Source organism: Telopea speciosissima, chromosome 3 (assembly GCF_018873765.1).
Source record: "Telopea speciosissima isolate NSW1024214 ecotype Mountain lineage chromosome 3, Tspe_v1, whole genome shotgun sequence".
Classification (NCBI taxonomy): Eukaryota; Viridiplantae; Streptophyta; class Magnoliopsida; order Proteales; family Proteaceae; genus Telopea; species Telopea speciosissima.
Window position 1 is genome coordinate 27,280,638 of NC_057918.1, and position 20,100 is coordinate 27,300,737.

Below are 20,100 nucleotides of genomic sequence, written 5' to 3' on the forward strand. Positions count from 1 at the left end.
AGCGTATCGGGTTGGAAAAGACACTTTTGCCCCTCAAGATACCGATATAGGTTTTTTCTACTATTTTTCCTTCCCTTGTATGTACACCACCAATATAGTATCGGACAGTTATCGGTATCTACCAGAGATCAACCAATCCGATCCAAATACCTAAATCCTGGACTGGCAGATGCAGTTTTGGGCACTGTTATGTGCTGAAACAGTGGACCAGTGGAGTAATAAAAGGGATTTTACTCAGAACTCAAGAAAAGGGTTTCTTGAGTCCTTGAGGCTGCTGCTTGTTGAGTGGTTGACATTCTCCCTCCTCCACCGACTATCATAGGCTCTCATCATTTTGTTTTCTCTCTTAACCTTAAAAACTTTATCTGAACGTTTTAAATGAGTATTTTAGTAGTGTTTTGCTTCTATTAGAATTAAAAAATGGTTGTTTGAAAATTACTTCTCTGCAAGTATGACTCTTGAATTGTTTGATTTTTCATTTTCCCATATCCTTCTTCGTTATTTCCTCCTCTTTAAGTCGACATTGGATCTATCTTCCATTGTTGTTTCCTGTAGTTCCTTGAAGACCAACCCTTTTGATTTTTACATCATATGTTGAGAAGACCAACTACAATTTTTCCTCTTCCTCTTCCTCTTAATATTTATACCCGACTTGCAGTTTTCTACTTCACCCACTTCTCTTTCTTTCTTCTTAAGGGGAAGCCATGGCGTTCACTGTTGTTTGGTTTATTGGATTATGTTCTCTTCTTCTTGGCTATGGAGTCCATGTTGAAGCCTCTCACCTGGTTTCCTTACACCTTCAATCTCAGCAGAACACTACAGCAACCCATCAGCCTTACAGAACAGGGTACCACTTCCAACCGGCCAAAAACTGGATCAACGGTACCTTCTCCTTTCTGCAACCTTAATCTCCTGTGTAGCTTTTATTCAATTTCTAGAAATCTGATTCTAACTTTCTTTCTGTTTATGTTTTGGACATGTCTGTGATTGTGGAATGGATAACTGGATGGATTGGATGAACAGATCCTAATGGTTAGTCAAATCTCTCTGGATCAATATTTCAAGCTTTTCAAATGCACAATTGTTTACTAACACAGTATGGTTTCATGCCAATCTTATTGCAGGACCGATGATTTATAAGGGAATCTATCATCTCTTCTACCAGTACAATCCATATGGCGCAGTCTGGGGTAACATTGTCTGGGCACACGCCACTTCCACTGATCTTGTCAATTGGGTTCACTATGAACCTGCAATCAAACCATCCATAGAATCTGATATTAATGGTTGTTGGTCTGGTTCAACTACAATCCTCTCTGGCAACAAACCAGCCGTTCTCTACACTGGTATAGACCCACAAAACCGCCAAGTCCAAAATTTAGCATCACCCAAGAACCTCTCTGACCCGTACCTGAGAGAATGGATCAAATCAACCCAAAATCCTGTCATGACTCCCATTGATGGGATCAATGCAAGCTCATTCAGGGATCCCACCACTGCTTGGAAGGGTCCTGATGGGCAATGGAGAGTCATCATCGGAAGCAAGATCGATCGACTAGGGAAGGCAATTCTCTATAGGAGTAAAGATTTCATTCACTGGGTCAGAGCCCACCACCCACTTCATTCATCCAAGAACACAGGAATGTGGGAATGCCCAGATTTCTTCCCGGTCTCTGTGAAAAGCACAGTTGGTCTTGACACTTCTGTGAATGGCCCTAGTGTTAAGCATGTGCTTAAAGTGAGCTTGGATGATACAAAACATGAGTACTACACAATTGGTACTTATGATCTGAAAAAGGATAAGTATGTTCCTGATAATGGTTCCATAGACAATGGCTCAGGCTTGAGATATGATTATGGAAAATTTTATGCTTCGAAGACATTCTTTGATAGCTCTAAGAATCGAAGGATACTATGGGGTTGGATTAACGAATCTGATAGCGTACAAGATGATGTCAATAAAGGATGGTCAGGAATTCAGGTAAAAGCAGAGTTGAGGCAGAAGTGTTTGTGTCTGTGTGGATAATTAGAATTAAGAAAGAACTCAAGTTTTAGTGATTCTATTTGCAGGCAATTCCGAGAAATATTTGGCTCGACAAAACTGGGAAGCAACTGGTGCAATGGCCAATCGAAGAAATCGAGATGTTACATGAAAAGCCAATTGATTGGCATAGTACAGAGCTAAAGGCAGGATCATTACTTGAAGTTTCGGGCGTCACTGCCTCACAAGTGAGTTTCATTATCTGTTTTCTTCCATTGTGAGTTAGTTCCGTGGGTAATTTAAGGGTGTCAATCGTTAGGTTTGGTCTGGTTTGGTTTGGTTCAGTTTTTATTTTTTATTTTTTATTTTTTATCGATTCTCTTATCAGATTATTATGGATCCAATTCGGTTTCAGTGTTACATATAAGTATTAAAATTAAAAGAAAAAAGAAAAAAGAAAAAAGAGAAAGAGCGTCAATCACCCAGTTGCACAGTGCACACTGCTCTTGTGTCTCGCCAAGACACAGGGGTGCACATAATGACGGTCACTCTCTTGGAAAGATGGAAATGATTAGGGGTGTGGCGGTCATTTCACGCCCATGTGTCTGGGTGCAAGGGTGGTGTTCTGTTTCTCCCCAAAAAAAAAAGAAGGTAATAGAAACATGTTTTTTCAGTCTCTTATCGGTTTGGTTCTGGTTTGGGTCAATTTCCGGTCAAATAATTCGGGCAGTTTGGTCTGTTCCTTTTTCCTGCTCTCCAAAACCCAATTCAAAATGCCTGATAAGGGTTTGTTCAGCAGGTGTTCACTTGGTTCGGTTTGGATTTTGACAACCCTAGCTGCATCATATAGTGGGGTTCACATCTTTAATAAAATGAGAGTGTGTCAGCTTTGTGAGTGGACGTATCAGTTTTCTATGAAAAAAAAATCATCAGGTTGATTTTTCAATATGCATTTTGTCTTTAAAAAATATTTATTATATTTAATTTTTGATTTATTTACTTATTATTCAAATTAATTGTTAATTGATTAATTGAATTAGAAACTCAATTATTCCAATTTAGAATATTCTTTCCGCGTTATTGATTTTTTATTTCATTTGCTTTTTATTATTAAAAGGCCGATGTGGATGTCTCATTTAACTTGTCAACATTGGAGAAGGCTGAAAGCATGGACCCAAGTTGGGCTAATCCACAACTGCTTTGTAGTGAAAAAGGGGCTTCTGTAAAAGGAAGTTTAGGACCATTTGGGCTGTTAGTTTTGGCTTCCAAAGGCTTGGAAGAACAAACAGCCATATTTTTTAGGGTATTCAAAGCTGAGAAGAGCTATGCGGTGCTCATGTGCAGTGATCAAAGCAGGTCAGTTTCAAGGATTTCCTTTTTTTTGTATTTAGAGTTCTTTTTTTGTTAGTTAGTCTCCAGATTCTCTCAAAGTCTACCTTGGGCCATCATCACCCATAAAATCTGACCTAACTTGATGTTAACAGGTCTTCTTTGGGGCAAGACTTGGATAAAACCACCTATGGAGCTTTTCTGGATGTGGATCCTCTTCATGAAGGACTGTCACTGAGGAGCTTGGTAAGTTGATGAAATCTAAATGATTTTACATTCAGGGTTTTAAAACACGGAATCGGGGATTGAATTCGATCCAAATCAGTTCTCATGAACCCTAGAATCGATCCTCAGATTCAAAACAGGGAATTTTTAGGATTTTTTGGGTGTGAATTGACCTTGTCGGATCGATGTTCTGATTGCATGGTTTATTTTGTGTTTACAATTGGCTATGAGCCTTCATGATATATGCATTTATTTATTTAAGGTTCCGTTTGATTGCAAGGGAAAATAAACAGAAGGGAAGGAAAGTGAAAATTTTAAACCTTAAAAAAGAAATTTTTGTAATCATTATTTATCGTTACTTATGATATTTTTTAGATGTAATTTTTATTTTACTTTTCTCTTCTTTTTTTTTATAGAAATTTTGATTTTACTTTTCAAATTCAAGGGAAAATTGGATACAAAATAAAGAGGAATTTAATAACCAAAGATGAAATAATTTGAAGTTAATACTAATGATTACAATAATTTTTTTTTTATGGATTTGAAAAAAATTGTTTTCTAAGGGACTTACAAGTACTTGACTGGATTTCTTGGAGTCAGCTTCATATATAGAAAGTTTCATTTTCAACTTCTTACTCTTGCATTTTAATTTGATAATCATACTTGGAGTTTAATCTTTTGCAGATAGATCACTCCATTGTCGAGAGTTTTGGTGGCAAAGGAAAAGCTTGTTTCACAGCTAGGGTTTATCCTGAAGTAGCAATAAATGATAAAGCACACTTGTATGTGTTTAATAATGGAAGTGAGAATGTAAAGCTCTCAAAATTGAGTGCTTGGAGCATGAAGAAAGCTCAAATTTCCTATTAGAAAATGAGGCAACAAGAAGATGCAAGCAGAGAGAGAGGGACATGATTTGATATAAAACCATGGCCAAGATGTATCTTATTGAATTATTGTTTCTAATTCAACAAATTACCACACTACTAATAGCCATTTTGGGCAGCTATTAGTTAGATTTAAAAACTAATAAGATACTAATATCAACATTTTCTAATAAGGATTAGGGTTTTCATTATCTTAAGCCTCTTCTACTTGTAAGGTTAGGGGGATAGTTTAAATCCTTGTACTTGGGGGAAGGTGTTTAGCTGAAGTCAAACCCAAACCCTTTTACCTTGTAATGATTTTCACTTGTGCCTGGGAAACATTCTCATCCATGTTAGTGTTGAAATTAATATCTCTCTCTCTCTCTCTCTCTCTCTCTCTCTCTCTCTCTCCTTTCGTGTGTGTGTGCACGCATGTGTGTGTGTGTGTGCACGTGCCTATGCTACATTTCTTTCGAGATGTCGAAAATTGGGATTGATCTAAACCGGTCAATTTTAGCAAATTCAATGTGAAAAATAGATCAACTGACGGACGAGGAACAACAGATACAACCCTGGGGGAGAGTGTGTTCACTTTAGAACATTTTGGCTAGTTTGTCTCATCTTTTCTCTCTTGGAATTTCTATTAATTGAAAGAAAAAAGAAACTTGAAAGACACATGGGGCGTGAAATGACCACCCGCCCCCATGAAAGGCAGAATCTCACCCACTATTAGCAAAAATGCATTTCCTCCCTCTCCTCGGTTTTACCTAGATTTCCCTCCCCCTCCGGCAATAGAATATGATGCGTCTCCCACATACCATAGTTTTCCCATTGACTTATTTAAAGAACTGCAAGATTTATGTCAAAGCCAAAGCAAACTTGGCCGCAGAAAATCCCCAAAACCACCATCTAGCTCCAGTTCTACTCCATCTAGACCCCAGACTGTAAAACCCCACCTAATCCTCACCGGTATACCCAACCCACTTTTCAACCAGTTCATTCAAGAGCTCCTGCCTTTGTCCCCTATGTACCTCCACAAAGGCCTCCATCCACCAAACCAGCTTGTTCCCCGTTGATTCCGGCTACAAACCCTAATTCCATTTCAACTTCCTCAAAGAACTCTACCTGGACTCCTTCCCTCCTCCCAAACCCTCTGCAAACCCTGCGATCTCTGAAGCTTCAAATATTGATTCATGCCAAGAAAATCCACTAAGGGAACTCCAACTTCCATTTTCTTTGATGAGAGCATGATACCATGTTGCCAAAAACCTGCTTTGAGATCGAATGTGCTGAAAATGGTTGCATCTGATAGCTAGAGCATTAAAGCTGGTCGAGTAGGCAAAGGGAACTTGTCATCTGCCAGAAAAACATTGAGGGACTGATAATTAATGACCAATCGGAGCTTACCACGTGTCTGTTCTGCTCGTTTGTTGACATAAAAAGCTTCACATGCCCATGCAGAGAATGTAGGTTCAAGAAGACCTTAGGTTGTAGCAGTGAAACTTCTTCTTGGGCTAAAGCTACGTGGACTGGATTCATGCCAGAATGGCTAGCCTTAGTAAGATTGGCATCTTCATTTTTCTTGAAGGGTAATCTGATGAAGAACTTTGAGTTTTTCCAAAGAGGATGATCACATTGTGTGAGAAAATCTGTATGGGAATCTGCACAACACTGAGAAATTAGCTTTTGCTTGATATCCTTAATTGGGGAAGTTAGGGAGAGAAGGGTAGGAGTTGTGGTCCACGGCAAGGTTTGCTTCTTATAAGTGAGACCATGGGAACTCCATTGAAGGCCTGGGAATTTGGTCAAGAGATCAAAACCAATAAGGGCATCCTAAGACTTTATGGCTGACCGTTAACAAGGGAAAAATCTTGAACTTCACAGGATCCTTGGATATCAAATCAACAGAAAAGGTTTTTTCATCTGCTGCAGTAACGTACTGCTTGTGAGGCTTCCAACAGTAAGGGGTAAAACATGGGGAGCAAGTATGGTCATTGTTGCACCTGTGTCAAAATAACCAATAATTTTGACTCGAGGGTCCCATGTAGTAGGGTAAATGGAAAGTGGGGCTAATTGAAGGGTAAGCTTTGGGGTTAAAGGGTACAGGGGTGGAGGTGGTGAATAGAGAGGATAGACGGGTTCAAATCCGTCAGACTCAGTACATGGGTCAAACTCAGAGTCTGAGTCAAGAGCTTCAATTGCAAACAGAAGATCTAATGAGAATTCATCGTCGATGGAGTACAAAGACTCGATGTCAGCATATGGATCATCTGCCATGTTATGAGGAGTAAGCATGTGCATGAGCTTAGTTTGTTTTTTCCTGTGTAGAGCTTCGATACGTTCCTTGAGATAACGAACATCGATCTCTTGCTGACTGAGATGAAGAGTAGTGTATTCTTGATAAGACACAATCTTCTGGAGGTACTGGTTTTGCACAATAGCGTTCTCAGCCTGCCAATTGAGCTGTGCTTCAACTGTAGTGTTGCCTGAAAGAGTTCCATCAAGTTAGACTTGATTGGGAGGTGTGACCTTCCATTTGTGCAGGCGTCTATCTTGATCTTCATAGTCTGCTGCACCTAGGAAATTCTTGCTGATTCCAGAGCTGCTTCCACTACTAGTTAATGGATAACATGGTGGAGGAGAAGGTGGAGCAGGAGTGGATGAACAACAACCTAATGGACAAGGTTTGCTGCTTCCATATTCCACTATGAATTGATATTTGCTCGGGTCGTCGCCAAGGGGGCGGACGTTAGGACAGCCTTGCTGATAACGTATCCAAAGAGGATCTTTGAATCGTTTCTTTCGTCGTGGTTTTCTAGAGGAAACTGGAGGAGCTTTGTCCGAATCAGATGCGAGGCAGTCTGGGCAGTTGCAAACATCAAAATACTTATGGCCTGTGGAGCTTTGGAATCTATAGACCGGATTGCCTTGAGCATCAAAAGACGCAATAGGAGCATCCAATCTTAGACCTAGCTGGGGAACCGGAGATGAAAGAAGAAGACCCATATTAGTGGGTTTAGGGAAAGTGATCTCTGTTCTGCCGTCGTCGGGCCGCTTATAGGTGGGATCAGTGGCCACCAAAGGCGGTGTGGGTTGAACTTCATGGGTCGATTCGTAGGCTGAAACCCAAGAATCTGGAACCAATTTGAAGAGATCTGTTCGGCTGAGCTGCCGTGGAACATGGGTGATCGTGGGGGTCTGATCTGAACCAATATGGAGGAAAATGGCTGAATCTTTTGAGGTATGACCAGTGTTAAGGTCAAAAGCATGATTCTATAGGCGGTAACAAATCTGATAGTGCAAAGTTGCAACTATCGCTGATTCCACCTGAAGAGCACCTGTGATTTGAATCAGGAACTTCCATGCTGTAGGAAGGTTTGGATCCAACAAAGAAAGGTTGTAATTAGGATACAAGGTGTAGAACATTGTGTTGTTGTTCAGTGTGGACTGAACATTAGTTAGGACAACATGTTGGTAGAGTTTAAATCGGGTGTCCAACAGATCCATACACATAACAACTAGAAGACCCTTCCGTCCATGTAAGGTGAGAGTCATTTTAATCGCGCCAAGGTGCAGATGAGTATAGCCCAAAGTAAGCCATTGCTGGATCAGTTTTGGAGGAATCTCAATGGGAAAATACTGCTCAGTACCTGAAGTTGTGACCTGGTTTTGAGAAAAAGGAGAGGCTTGTACATACTCCATAAGGCCAGGGGACTTCTTAGGAGCAAGAAGTGTCAGAATAGTCTTAGAGAGGGTTGCAGTATGTCTGGGGAAGACATCATATGGGTTGATGAGCGGAAAGTTTGTAGGGTGAACCTGTTGATCAGAAGGAGTGTAGTTTAACTCGTACAGGTAATCAACCTTAGAGGCATGAGACTGTGGAAAGGTTACAGAGGAGGAACTCAGAGCTGGCAAACGAGTTGAGGAAGTATAGTTGGGGTTCATAATGAGAAGAGAGGTTTCACCTGTCAGGAGGAGGATGACTATTCATGCACGATGGGCCTAGGTTTGTGAATGGTTGTACAAGGTTTATCCAGAGTGGGTTATGGTTGCACCAGAGGTTTTTCGAGCATTATAGGGATACAGGGGGGCCGTCTGCCACAATCTCACACGCTCAAGGACTCTTACTGGCTGAACCATGCACCATAACTGGAGAACCTAGATCAAAAAAAGCTAACCAATAGGACCGTCATACAAGAATAGGCAGAGCCTTCGCCGGACAGATGAAGAGAAGAACTTAGAAACTCATAGCTCTGATACCAATATGAAGAGAGATGAAGACTTTCATTCAAACTTCTCATATTTATATGAAGAGAGATGAAAGAGAGATGAAGACTTTCATTTAAACTTCTGTTTTTTAAGTTACATAGGATAAGAGTATATATAGACAATAACTCCGTAATCCAAATTCAAATTGCATCCCAAATGAAATTCAAATTCAAAATTACAACCCAAATGAAATCCAAATTCAAATTACAACTCTTGGCATTATGGCCGACAAACACAAAAGCAAAAGCATTACGTAAAGCTAAAAGCATAAAGTAAAGCCACGCATTACGGACAGACGTAAAGTAAAGCCACACATTACGGATAGATATAAAGTAAGCCAAAAATTAAAGAAGACAGCAAAGAGGATCTATCTCAGTCGGTGTCATACCCTGATGAGTCAGGAGTCAAAAGTAAATAATTATCCACTTCGTGTTCGACGTGGACCTGCATGATGCGATGGATGACAAGATGGTGGAGAGTGGAATGATTGACATCCCATGCAGAGTATGTGGTGTTGATGAGGATATCCAGTATCGTGGAGGGGTCCACATCGTTCTCTTGGCACATAATGCGCATGAATGCCATCCAAGTGCTTCATGACTCATCATTATCATCTCGATGTTCCCAAATGTCATCAGTTCCAGTGCTCTGGATAGAGAAGGTGGGGTCATAAATGACCAAGTGGTGAGGTAAGGGAGGTATAACCAGGGTAGGGTGGATATGTGTAACAGGTCGGTGAAAGAGGATGATGACGTAGTACTGATCTATGGGAAGGGCTGAGAGAGTACTAATCCAATGGGAAATGAGAGCAAAGTTGGAGAAATCTGGCAAAGTGGGAAGGGCCAGCTGGCCGGATAAATCTGTGGGATTGGGACCTGGAAGGGAGTTGGTAGATGACTGTGGTCTGCCTGAGGTAATGAAGAAGAGCATGGTTAGAAAAACACATAGCTATCGTATGGACAACGAGGAGATGCCAAAAGAAGACTACATATTCGTTGGTAAAGTTGTAGTAATAGGTCATGGAAAAGAGGGTAATGAAGAGATGATCTGGATGGCAGGTTTGCCAATCATACAGGAGTCCATGACAGGAGATCAGAACTTTGAGCATATCTTGATATGTCTGGGTGCTGTAGGAGACCATGGTTCGTCTCGAAATATCACAGTAGATTTCGGGTGGTAGGGAAGGGAGCAAAGAAGTAAGGTCATCCGAGTCATCTGGAGGAGGTGGTTGGGATGGTCCGGGGTCTGGAGGAGGCTGGGATGGTTCTAGATCTGTAGGCCAGAGAGGCATGCAGAGGATAGGAACGGTGGGTAAGATTGGTATCTTGGATCTGGATAAAAAGTATGTCAACACATTGCCTTTGCCTTTAATATGCTTGACTGTGAAAGACCATTGGGAGAACCATTGAGCCCATCGGAGAAGTTGTGGTTCTGGGAGAACCTTCTGTCTAAACTATAATATCTTTGGAAAGGCTGTCATATCCATCTCAACCTGGAAAGTGTGACTAATGAGGTAGAACTAGAATTTTTCAATTCCTCTTCTGACTGCAAGGATTTCTTTGACAGTCGAATGATAGTGTTGCTCAGATGGCTTGAACTGTGCACTTCGATATCCACAAATCTTTCTTTAACCATTGGCTTCTTCCAAAAGAATGACTACCCATTGTTCATCACTAGCATCAGTTTGAAGGATGCGGGTACCATGAATAGGTATGTGGAGAGGGGGCAAAGTTGTAGCAATCCTCTTAAGGGCTTGGATTGCCTTGGTATGAGTTGTCGTCTATGGCGGAGGGCTTTTTTTGAGGAGCTTGTGCAGTGGTCCTGTATAAGTTGTCTGATGAGGGATAAATTCTGCCATGTAGTTCACAATCCTAAGGAACTGTTGGAGCTGAGAAGTATTGAGAGGGCCATCAGAAAACTGGAGAAGAGACTTGCCTATGTGGGGCTGGAGCTGGTATTGGCCATTATGAATGGTGACGCCAAGAAAATCCACTGAGGGAACTCCAACTTCCATTTTCTTTGATGAGAGCATGATACCTGTTTCTTAACATTTTAAACAAGTTTTGTTGTATGCTTCTCAAACAAACAAGAAAAGAAAAACTCGTACTTTTGTCTTTCACATTCTAAGTGCATTTGTGTTTGTTTAAAACTAAAAAAACAGCTTATATTGTTCAAAAAATGGTTATGTACAATATGACTCAATATTCCCCAATCAGATTGATATTGATATCTATAACCTTGGCTGCTAGTGAAAGGTCAATTTCCCGAAATGGAAAACCCCCACTAGGCCTGATATGATCGTACGGTTTATAAGGTGACACGTGTTCAAAGAAATTTAAAATTGGGAAATTTCATAATGGCCCCCATCACTTTACCATAGGGGAAAGGCCCAATAACCGGGAGTATGGGCTGGGCCTTAACGTGATCGTTATTCGTGAAGGTATGGATCCCAGAATCTCCACCTAACGTTTTAACTAGCTGTGAGTTGCATGGCGTCAATTCTCTTCAAATTGAACGGTTGAAGAATTTTGCATGAATTCTAAGGTATCGACCAATACAAGGTGATTGAAAGCCGTCAAATTTAGTGGAAACGGACGGTGGATCGATTGTAATGATGGGAAACAACATGTAACAAACAAGAGAACTGGAAAATTATCACCTCAATTTGCCTGCCCATCAATTTCCTCAATTCCTCTAATAGAGGGAGGTGGACCCCACCCGGACAGTGTATTCTGGCAGGGGGTAGGGTGGTCATTTCCGACCCCCCTATTAGATGGAATTGTGGAAATTGAGGAGTAGGTAAATTGAGGGGATAAATCCCCTACCCCAAGGGGTAAGCGCAGTTGACAAAAAGACCAAAAGGTCATGAGTTCGAACCACCTTGGTGCCTGTCCCCAATTCCCCATCCCCTATCCCCCTATTAAAGGTCTTCAATTCCAAAAAAGAGGAAACTGGGGAACACAATCATTTATCTAAATCTATAAATAATTGAGGGATTAAAGAGAAGTTTTCACAACCTAACATCTTACATCTCTGTGTATTGAAGCGCCAAGAGCGAATTGAAACAGGCGATTGGTGATGGAGAGTAGATTCTGAAGAAAGAAAGAAAGAAGAAGAAGCAGAACGACAACACAGGCGAAGAGGAAGAAGACAGAGAAGAAAGAGAAGAAAGAGAAGAAAGAGACGAAAGAACGAGACTATTGAAGCAGAGGAAAATTTGTTTCTTTATAGTCGTTTCTTGAAAATCTGTCTTTCGCCGACGATTAGACTCTGCAATCAGATAGACAGATACGAGCAACTGAGACGAAGTCCATACCTAAATCTGTAGGTAATGTCTTTCGTCGATGCTGAGATTCTGAAAGCAGGCATGAGTGGAAGTGAAATCTGATATATCCAATTCTGAAACTCACAGAAGATTCGAACTCAATAGTTTTTCTACTCTATCCTCTTGCCATTTCTTCCAAGAACAGAGAGGAGGAATGAGGGAAGGTAATGATGATGAGAAGGACGTGGGTACGAGTTCAAGGTTGTATAGATGGTTGGCAAACTTTCATAGGGATATGTTGGCTGCAGCAGTAATGGGGGGAGTGGTTCACACTATTGTGGCTCCGATTGAGAGAGCCAAATTACTTTTGCAGACGCAGGAAAGCAATCTCGCGATTGTTGGTGGTGGTGGCCAGCGCAGGTTTAGAGGCATGTTGGATTGTATTGTCCGGACCGTTAGGGAGGAGGGTATCCTATCTCTATGGAGGGGTAATGGAAGCAGTGTTCTCCGCTACTATCCCTCTGTTGCCCTTAATTTTTCCCTCAAGGTGCATGCTCACATTCATTCTTTACTTTCTCTCTTTGTCTCTCTCTTTTTGTTCATCATATGACTCTACTTGTTAGATATACGTTCTTTTTCATTTCTTTTGGTAATTTATTCGCTGTCACTTATTCAGATCCAAATTTCTCTTTTTGTGTGTGATTTGCTTCAACTCTAACCACGAATGATTGATCATCCATGTATAAATGATCAGAATGCGTTATCCAGCAAGCATTCAATAGGTATCCCAATTTAAGCAATGTCAAGATTTCCAAGAATAGTTCTTTAGGTGCAGATTGATTTTGGTGCAACATACCGTGCTTGTTTCAGTTGAGATTTGTTGGTTTTTCTTTCGTCCTGGTACCTCATTCAAATGGGAGGACTTGTGGAATGATTTGAAGGTAATAAAGCATAAACTTGTTAAAACAAGCATCCAAGTTTTTATAGGCATAACCCGGGGAGGGGGGGGTGGCGGGCTTTCTTTTTCAAGTAATTTTTTTATTCTCAAGGTCATTAGCCATCAGGTCTCAGGCTAGAAATCTCTTAGGCCTGAAAGGCCTACAGCCCAAGGCAAACTAAGCAATATGAACTATGAACAAAAATAAAAATAAAAAATGAGTAGGCAATATGAAGTTTCTCAAAACCAAATGTATATAAGAACATTGCAATGACTTTACTGTGAAGACAATTCTTTGACTCTTTAATGTCTGAGGAAGATAAGAAGGCTTTGCAAGTTTTTTGTTGATTTTTAGGCACAGATAGACTACTGAATTTTGTCATGAATGTGGAGCTGCCGGTTTAGGTTTAGGGTCCTATTTACTATTCCTCTGATATGACCCCATATTTATGTTCTTTATATTTTATGTATATATGACGAATTATAATTCTATATTGGGTCCTTTCTAGACGTCTCTATGCCTAGTGAAGTATAATGCTAAGTACTTTTTACAACTCAGCCTTATCCCAACTAAATGGGGTCAGCTACATGAATCCTTGCCCTACAATCAGCTCTATTCAAGGTCATACTTGATACAAGGCCTAAGCAATGCATGTCTTTCCTCACTTCTCCTAATGTCATTTTAGGTCTGCCCCTAGCTCTTTTAGTTCCTTCAATCTGAATCAAATCACTCCTCCGTGCTGGAGAGAATCCATGTAAAAGGATTTGGCTTGGTTTTTTTGCAGTGCCGGCTGCCGACCTGACACACCAACCTCCTCCTTTACCCGGGCTTGGGACCGGAAGCAAACACTGGCGGAGTTAAGTATCTGAATTAATTTCCCCATTAAAATCTTCATCATGCTATCAGGCTAGTTCTTCTTGCGTGGTACAGGATCCAACTGCTAAATCTTCACAGCTGTGTTGGACTCTAATTAGAGTATTGATTTTTCTGAAACCACCTATCATCATTCTATGGTATTGTGATGTAACTATCTGAAAGGGTCACAATTGTTTTGATCAGAACCTCTCTGATTCTAAACTGATGTGTGCTATCTGTAGAAACTCCAGCTTGTTGAGCTGTCATTAGGCCTTGCAGTAAGCATTTGCAAACAGTAGAAATAAAGCTGCACATACCTAAAAATGACCTCTTGAAGCCTATTTCAAAGCCAAAGTTGGATCCAATGTTGGCCCCTTTCCCATTTTGATATGGAGGTCCATGAAAACAAAATATTGTCTTTTTTTATATTAAATCTATCTAAATTGGTGTGATAATTTTCTTTTTCTTCTTGTCCATGATTTTTGAGTTGTGTTATCCTAATTCAAGATAGTATGTATGTGTGTGTATTTAGTTCATTGTGTTAATGCAATTGATTCTGTATGTTGGCTTTTATAAATAAATATTGATTGGATATGATAATAGGTTGAGTTAAAACAGAAAAAGAGAAAACTGTATCATGAACTTAGGTTCTAACACCAACTGCACAATCCCATTCTCCTTGCTGTACCAAAATTTGACATTGCAAACTTCAATTCATGTCTCCAAAAAATTTGAAAATGTAGTTGAAGCTGATTAAGAACTTTGTGAGAAAGAAGCAAGGATTTGTTGTTGGTAAAGCATAAACATTCAGGAGTTGGCAGAGAATGAGAGAAGCCATTATCATACATTTGATTAAGCTCCACCACCAAGGTAAACTAATGGATTAGGTATTGCAGTTAGCCTAAGGTGAAAGTACCCGGTGTAAGAGGACCACTTTGCTCTAAATCTTATTTATAAAGGGCGTACCCAGTGCATGAGGCTCCCACCAGTGCGGGGTCTGGAGAGGGTCGTAATGTACGCAGCCTTGCCCCTGCTTTCGCAGAGAGGCTGTTTCCAGACTCGAACCCTTGACCTCTAGGTCACAATGGAGCAACCTTAACCGTTGCACCAAGGCCCATCCTCCTCTAAATCTTATTTATAGGAATGTAAATGTCAGGTACTCCACTGATACTTTTCTCACTAACTAGGTTACATGTATTTGGTTATGGATGATGTGTACAAGTATGTGTCTAGGAATTTGACCTGCCTAACCTTTAAATTTTTGGACATAGGAACCTGAATAATGAGGATTTTCCAAGGAGAAGTTGAAACCTGTACATTTCATATATGACAATTTCCAAGGAAATGACAAAGTTAGTAATCTAGATGTGGTGTTCATTCTTAATATAAATAAGAGAAAACATTATTATGCAGATGTGAACTCACAACATGACATTAGGAACCCAAATGTATTAGTATTCTAGAAATCTACAATTTTGCCAGGGGCATGGACGTTTAGCACAATATAAGTCACAAGACTTGAAATAATATACGTTTGAGGATATGCATTGTAGTAGCTGTCATGAATTCAGAGTTAGGTTGTATGCCAATACCTTCTCCCGCAAGGGTGCGCCATGAATAGTAGTTATACTAGAAACAGAAAAGAACAAATCCAAAAGAAGTAGAGACCTCTACGAATATTCAGAGCTTCCACATGCCATCGTCACTAGGCTTCACTAATAATTCCACTTTCCATTGTCACTGGGCTTCACTGGTCATGTTTCTCGTCCTTACCAAAAACCTTGGATTTGAACTGAAGCTGCTCCGCAACAATATTCTTACTGCCACATGGAAGATTAAATGCATGTGTTTTGGATAAAAGTGTTATATAAGAAGTCCACACCAATGATTCTTGCCTTGATATGCACAAACTAGATTTTTGAACCCCGCTGTCTTACACTCACCTTGTATGTGTTACCATTTTATACCTCGAGATGACTTTTGCAGAAGAAATTCTTTCTTGTTGGGAAAGGTTTGTCTTGTGTCTCCATCACAAACGGTCTCCATAACAAATGCTCCATTGATTGATGGGCGGAGTATTCTGTTCATGGACTTCATTCTAATAGTTCTATTTTATTTTCACCAGTTTAACGACAAATTTCATAGTTCAACCTATTTTTTATTAATTAAAAGAACTAAGGATCAGAAGTGAGTAGTAATGATACAAAGAGCTACTTTTTTAAGTATGATATGAAATCCCAATAAAAGCTTCTAATTTTGCGAGTAACTTGTCTTATTTCACAACTTTCCTTAATTGGATTTTAAGTGCTTTCTTGAGTTTCCTCTAGAACATAGGGATCCCAACATTCACATTATGATAGTGTTCAATTGTCAACGGGTAGTCATGTAACAAAGAACTTGGAAGGGTTTACATGCTTGCACAGTCATTGGTTGCAAATTCTGTGATTATATTAACATAAAAGCCATCAATGTCTAATTTGCACCCTTTTCTAACTAGCCCATTAGGAAAGTCTAATAAATCAATAGAAGAAATGAAGAGAAATTTCTTCTGGGGGGCGGGGTTTGGGTGTTGGGATAAGTAACAGAGCATTCCCTGGGAGGAAATCCTTGGCCACAGCTTATGGGCTTTCTCATTTGCACTCCTTGGGAGTCTGACATCGTGAGAATAGACACACGGATCTTTAGAAGTGGTCTGTCACCTAGTGGCGTGAGTTGAATCCCTCACAATCATCAGATGATCAGAGCCTCCACTGACCAAGTCCAGTATCCATAAGTTGCAACTATTGTTTGCTTTTTGAGGGAAAGATCATGTATTCATTAAAATAAAGCATAAAGGAGGTTGGGTATGTCAGACTCTAGCATTCAAAAATATCAGAGCAGAAAAGAAGAAAATAAAAAGATTACATGGGTCAGATGATTCCATAGTTGTTAAAACCATACAGAATGGCTGGACCAGAAAACTGAAACCAGAGACATTTTCAGTTCGTAGTTTTCTGGTTAGGTTCTCTGTGAAACTGGGAAAACCCCAGAATCTGATATGTTTATAGTTCACTTTCTGGTCCAGTTTAAAAAACTATGAATGATCCATCCGTGAAGACCGTCAGTTGCTAAGGCAGGAAGCCCACCTAAGGTACTTGAAATTAGGATTGTCCAGAAGAAAAGACATCTGATTTTGGGTCCAACTATTGTTTGCTTTCTTCATTGTAATCTGACCTGATCTTCAATCTATTTATTCTGTGTCTTGATTTCGACTATTCCTTTCTTTCCTTTATTTCATCTTTTCTGATTGATTGGATTCAACTATTTACGGTCTAAAAATTTTGTTGATTGAGGTGACATAATAGCACTCGCAATCTCATAAATTCTTTCTCCAAAAACTTTTAGCTTTCATGGCAAGTTTTAAATATATGTTGCTTATATTTCTCGCACCATTGTAGTGATAGTGTTGTATCATTTATTTGTTTTTCGGAATTAGGCCCCTTATGAAAGTTTTTTCAATATAATGTAATATATACTGGTGGATCGCGTTACAAGATTGAGATTTGAGGAGATCATTTTACCATTTGGCCAGTGATCTCTGCCCTTTTTGTAACTCTACTGGAGCAACATCTGATACACAGTCTATTGATTTCTACTTTTCAGTTTCCACATATTTGTTATCATTAGTAGCACCTTCAGAGTTTTCAGTTTAACATCAGTCCAAACAATGAAATTCTCATTAAAATAGGTGAGCCTCTTGTTTTTTTAATGAGCAGTTTGTGACAGTTCAACTTGCTCTTTATCAGGTCAAGTAATTCCTTAATGCTCGTCTGGGTTAAGACCCATAATTAGCTTCTCAGGGATATGAATCTTTCAAGAAGGAGAATATCTGAGCTAGTCATTCAAATTGTCTGACTGGGTAGTACACAATAAAGTTTTAAGGCAAAAAAATCCTGCAAGGCACTAGTGGCAATGGAAGCCACTCATCTCATCTCTTAATAGAACCAAGTAGCCATGAATCACTATTCAAATGGCGTCATAAAGCTGGATCCATGAAACTATCCCAGTTTGCCAAATCCAAAAACTTTGAGATTCATTAAACATATATTTATAACTAGTGGTATGATCTCTTCACAGCTAGATGTACTCTTTCAAGGACACTACCACCACCAAAATCCTTAACAAAAGTGACTTTGTGGGGAATTATTGGGGGATCAACCTGCCATGGTTTGAATACAATTCTAATAAACTGTTCTAGGTTGTTTGAGCCCCTCATCTGTTAGTTGCTAAGCTGTTCTCTTCATTTTACTCGGAGACTTAAGCATTATGTAGCTTTCTTTGCACCCTACTGTTTTCTTACTTCCCTGAGCTTTGTAGCCTTAAAAAATTGTAAATGTGGATTGAGGATGTTTTTGCATGAAATACCCAACATTACTGCTCTTGACATAATTCAGAATACTTAAAAGTAGTTGTCTGTATCCTTATTCCCTAGTGCCATTTACAGGACCTCTACAGAACCATATTAAGAAGTGGTAATCCTCAAGATCATCCTCTCATGTCTGGTGCTCTTGCTAACTTCATGGCTGGGGCTGCAGCTGGCTGTACAACACTGATTATCATCTACCCACTTGATATTGCTCATACACGCTTAGCAGCAGATGTAGGAAAGACTGAAGCTCGTCAATTCAGGGGCATTTGGCACTTCCTCAGTACCATTCGCAGGAAAGATGGGATCAAGGGCATCTACAGCGGCCTTCCTGCCTCTCTACATGGGATGATCATCCACCGTGGCATTTACTTTGGGGGCTTTGACACTCTAAAAGAGATGATGTCTGAAGAGTCTAAACCTGAATTGGAATTGTGGAAGCGTTGGGTGGTTGCCCAAGCTGTCACAACGTCGGCAGGCTTGTTATCTTATCCATTAGATACTGTAAGGAGGCGAATAATGATGCAATCTGGTTTGGAGAAGCCCATGTATAAGAGCACCCTGGACTGTTGGAGGAAGATTTATAGGACGGAAGGTGTTGCTTCCTTCTACCGTGGTGCGCTTTCAAACATGTTTAGGGGAATTGGGGCTGCTGCGATCCTGGTTTTGTATGACGAGATCAAAAAATTTATTAATTGGGGTGGGTTGTAGCTAAAAAGTGAGATTCTATCAATTGGATCATGCTGGCAGCAGCATTAACCAAATGAAATTGAGAATATTTGTGGCTTGGAAGGCTTTCAGGATATGCTTATGGGGCTAATTGCCAGCTTATGCGGAATGCATACGATATGAAATGTAATTGTCAGTTTTCCAGTTTGAGGTTCCATGGCAATTAAAATTTCCTATTGAGCTCCCATGGCAATTTTCATGTCCTTCCTCTTATTGACAAATAAAAGAGTTAGGTTTTTGTTTTTTTTTCTTTTGTTGGGAAGTGGATACCAAACTTGTGAAATACTTTCTCGAATTGAATTCAATTTTTTTCTTCCGAGCACCTTGTTGGAGGGATTTTGAAAGAATGTAAAAGAGGGAATGGGAGGCTGGGAATGGGGGAAGTAAAGTTGGTAGCAATGTATGTGAGACAATAATATTCTTGTGGCAATTGCATGCCCAGTATCAGCTTTTTCATCAGACAAAATTGAACCTCCATTTTGAATCCTTGGTGAATTTGTTTGTTTACTGTCTAAAATTTTTTTAATCTAGCAGGTTTAAAATGTATCTCTAACCAGCACAAATATATGCCACAGTGCCAGATTGGATAGGGCTAAAAGAAGACCCAAGGTTTCTCTTTGCACAGGTAAAGTTTGAGTGGAAACAGAGTTCGGCAAGTGAACAAATAAAATTTCGGTAATCTAGTGAAGAAATTTTTAACTTTTATTTTTCTATTATCAGTTTCTTAAGAAATTGAATTAAAATCTCCACTCGCTCCACCTTGAAATAAGGTTTTAGTTCACAGTATCAGTACTCGGTCTTGCGGTTCTCATCGACAAGCTCTCGCCGCAGGGTTTTATACTGATACAGATCAACCAATACAACGAATCCAACATCGATCCCTAAAACCGTGCATTAAAGAAGTCTAGCAAATCATCATCTGAACTTCACCCAAGGATTCATTATGATAGAGGGAATAGATTTTCCGGAGACAAGTTTAATTTTTCTTAACATCTCAAATTCGGGATGAAAATCAACTAACCCCAATTCTGAATTCTTCTTTTTTTTTTTTTTTTTTTTTTTGTTGTAAACCGCAATCCCTGATTTCACCAAATCTGGAAGACAAGAAAAAGGTTTTTTCACCAATTTTTAGAACAATGGTTTTCTTTTTCTTTTTCAGAAACAAGTAATTATCTAGAAACCCTAACCAGAGGAAATGGTCCTTGAAATTTGTGTATAAAGAAAAGTTTAGCACATTTCAT

The 20,100-nt window shown here is 39.7% G+C and overlaps 2 protein-coding genes across 2 annotated transcripts; both read left to right on the plus strand.

Annotated features, from left to right (window-relative positions):
- The first annotated feature begins 656 nt into the window (after positions 1-656).
- LOC122654672 (beta-fructofuranosidase, insoluble isoenzyme CWINV1-like) lies at positions 657-4,414 on the plus strand. The gene is made up of 7 exons (XM_043848878.1): positions 657-882; positions 1,024-1,032; positions 1,125-1,981; positions 2,071-2,229; positions 3,099-3,337; positions 3,466-3,556; positions 4,220-4,414. The coding sequence occupies exons 1-7, from the start codon at positions 705-707 to the stop codon at positions 4,400-4,402; spliced, it is 1,716 nt and encodes a 571-aa protein (XP_043704813.1). The 5' UTR covers positions 657-704; the 3' UTR covers positions 4,403-4,414.
- A 1,704-nt stretch (positions 4,415-6,118) lies between these two features.
- On the plus strand, positions 6,119-19,084 carry LOC122653534 (probable ADP,ATP carrier protein At5g56450). Its single transcript, XM_043847393.1, has 4 exons — positions 6,119-6,124; positions 8,150-8,152; positions 12,138-12,479; positions 18,209-19,084. The coding sequence occupies exons 3-4, from the start codon at positions 12,147-12,149 to the stop codon at positions 18,839-18,841; spliced, it is 966 nt and encodes a 321-aa protein (XP_043703328.1). The 5' UTR covers positions 6,119-6,124; positions 8,150-8,152; positions 12,138-12,146; the 3' UTR covers positions 18,842-19,084.
- Positions 19,085-20,100: the final 1,016 nt, after the last annotated feature.

What these genes read in the sequence shown, in the direction of transcription:
- LOC122654672 (XM_043848878.1), top strand. Translation starts at nt 705, where the DNA reads ATGGCGTTCACTGTTGTTTGGTTTATTGGATTATGTTCTCTTCTTCTT. An exon ending in AAGGATGGTCAGGAATTCAG is followed by an intron (nt 1,982 to 2,070) that starts GTAAAAGCAGAG and finishes TTCTATTTGCAG; the next exon opens with GCAATTCCGAGAAATATTTG. An exon ending in GACTGTCACTGAGGAGCTTG is followed by an intron (nt 3,557 to 4,219) that starts GTAAGTTGATGA and finishes AATCTTTTGCAG; the next exon opens with ATAGATCACTCCATTGTCGA.
- LOC122653534 (XM_043847393.1), top strand. Translation starts at nt 12,147, where the DNA reads ATGAGGGAAGGTAATGATGATGAGAAGGACGTGGGTACGAGTTCAAGG. An exon ending in CCCTTAATTTTTCCCTCAAG is followed by an intron (nt 12,480 to 18,208) that starts GTGCATGCTCAC and finishes TGCCATTTACAG; the next exon opens with GACCTCTACAGAACCATATT.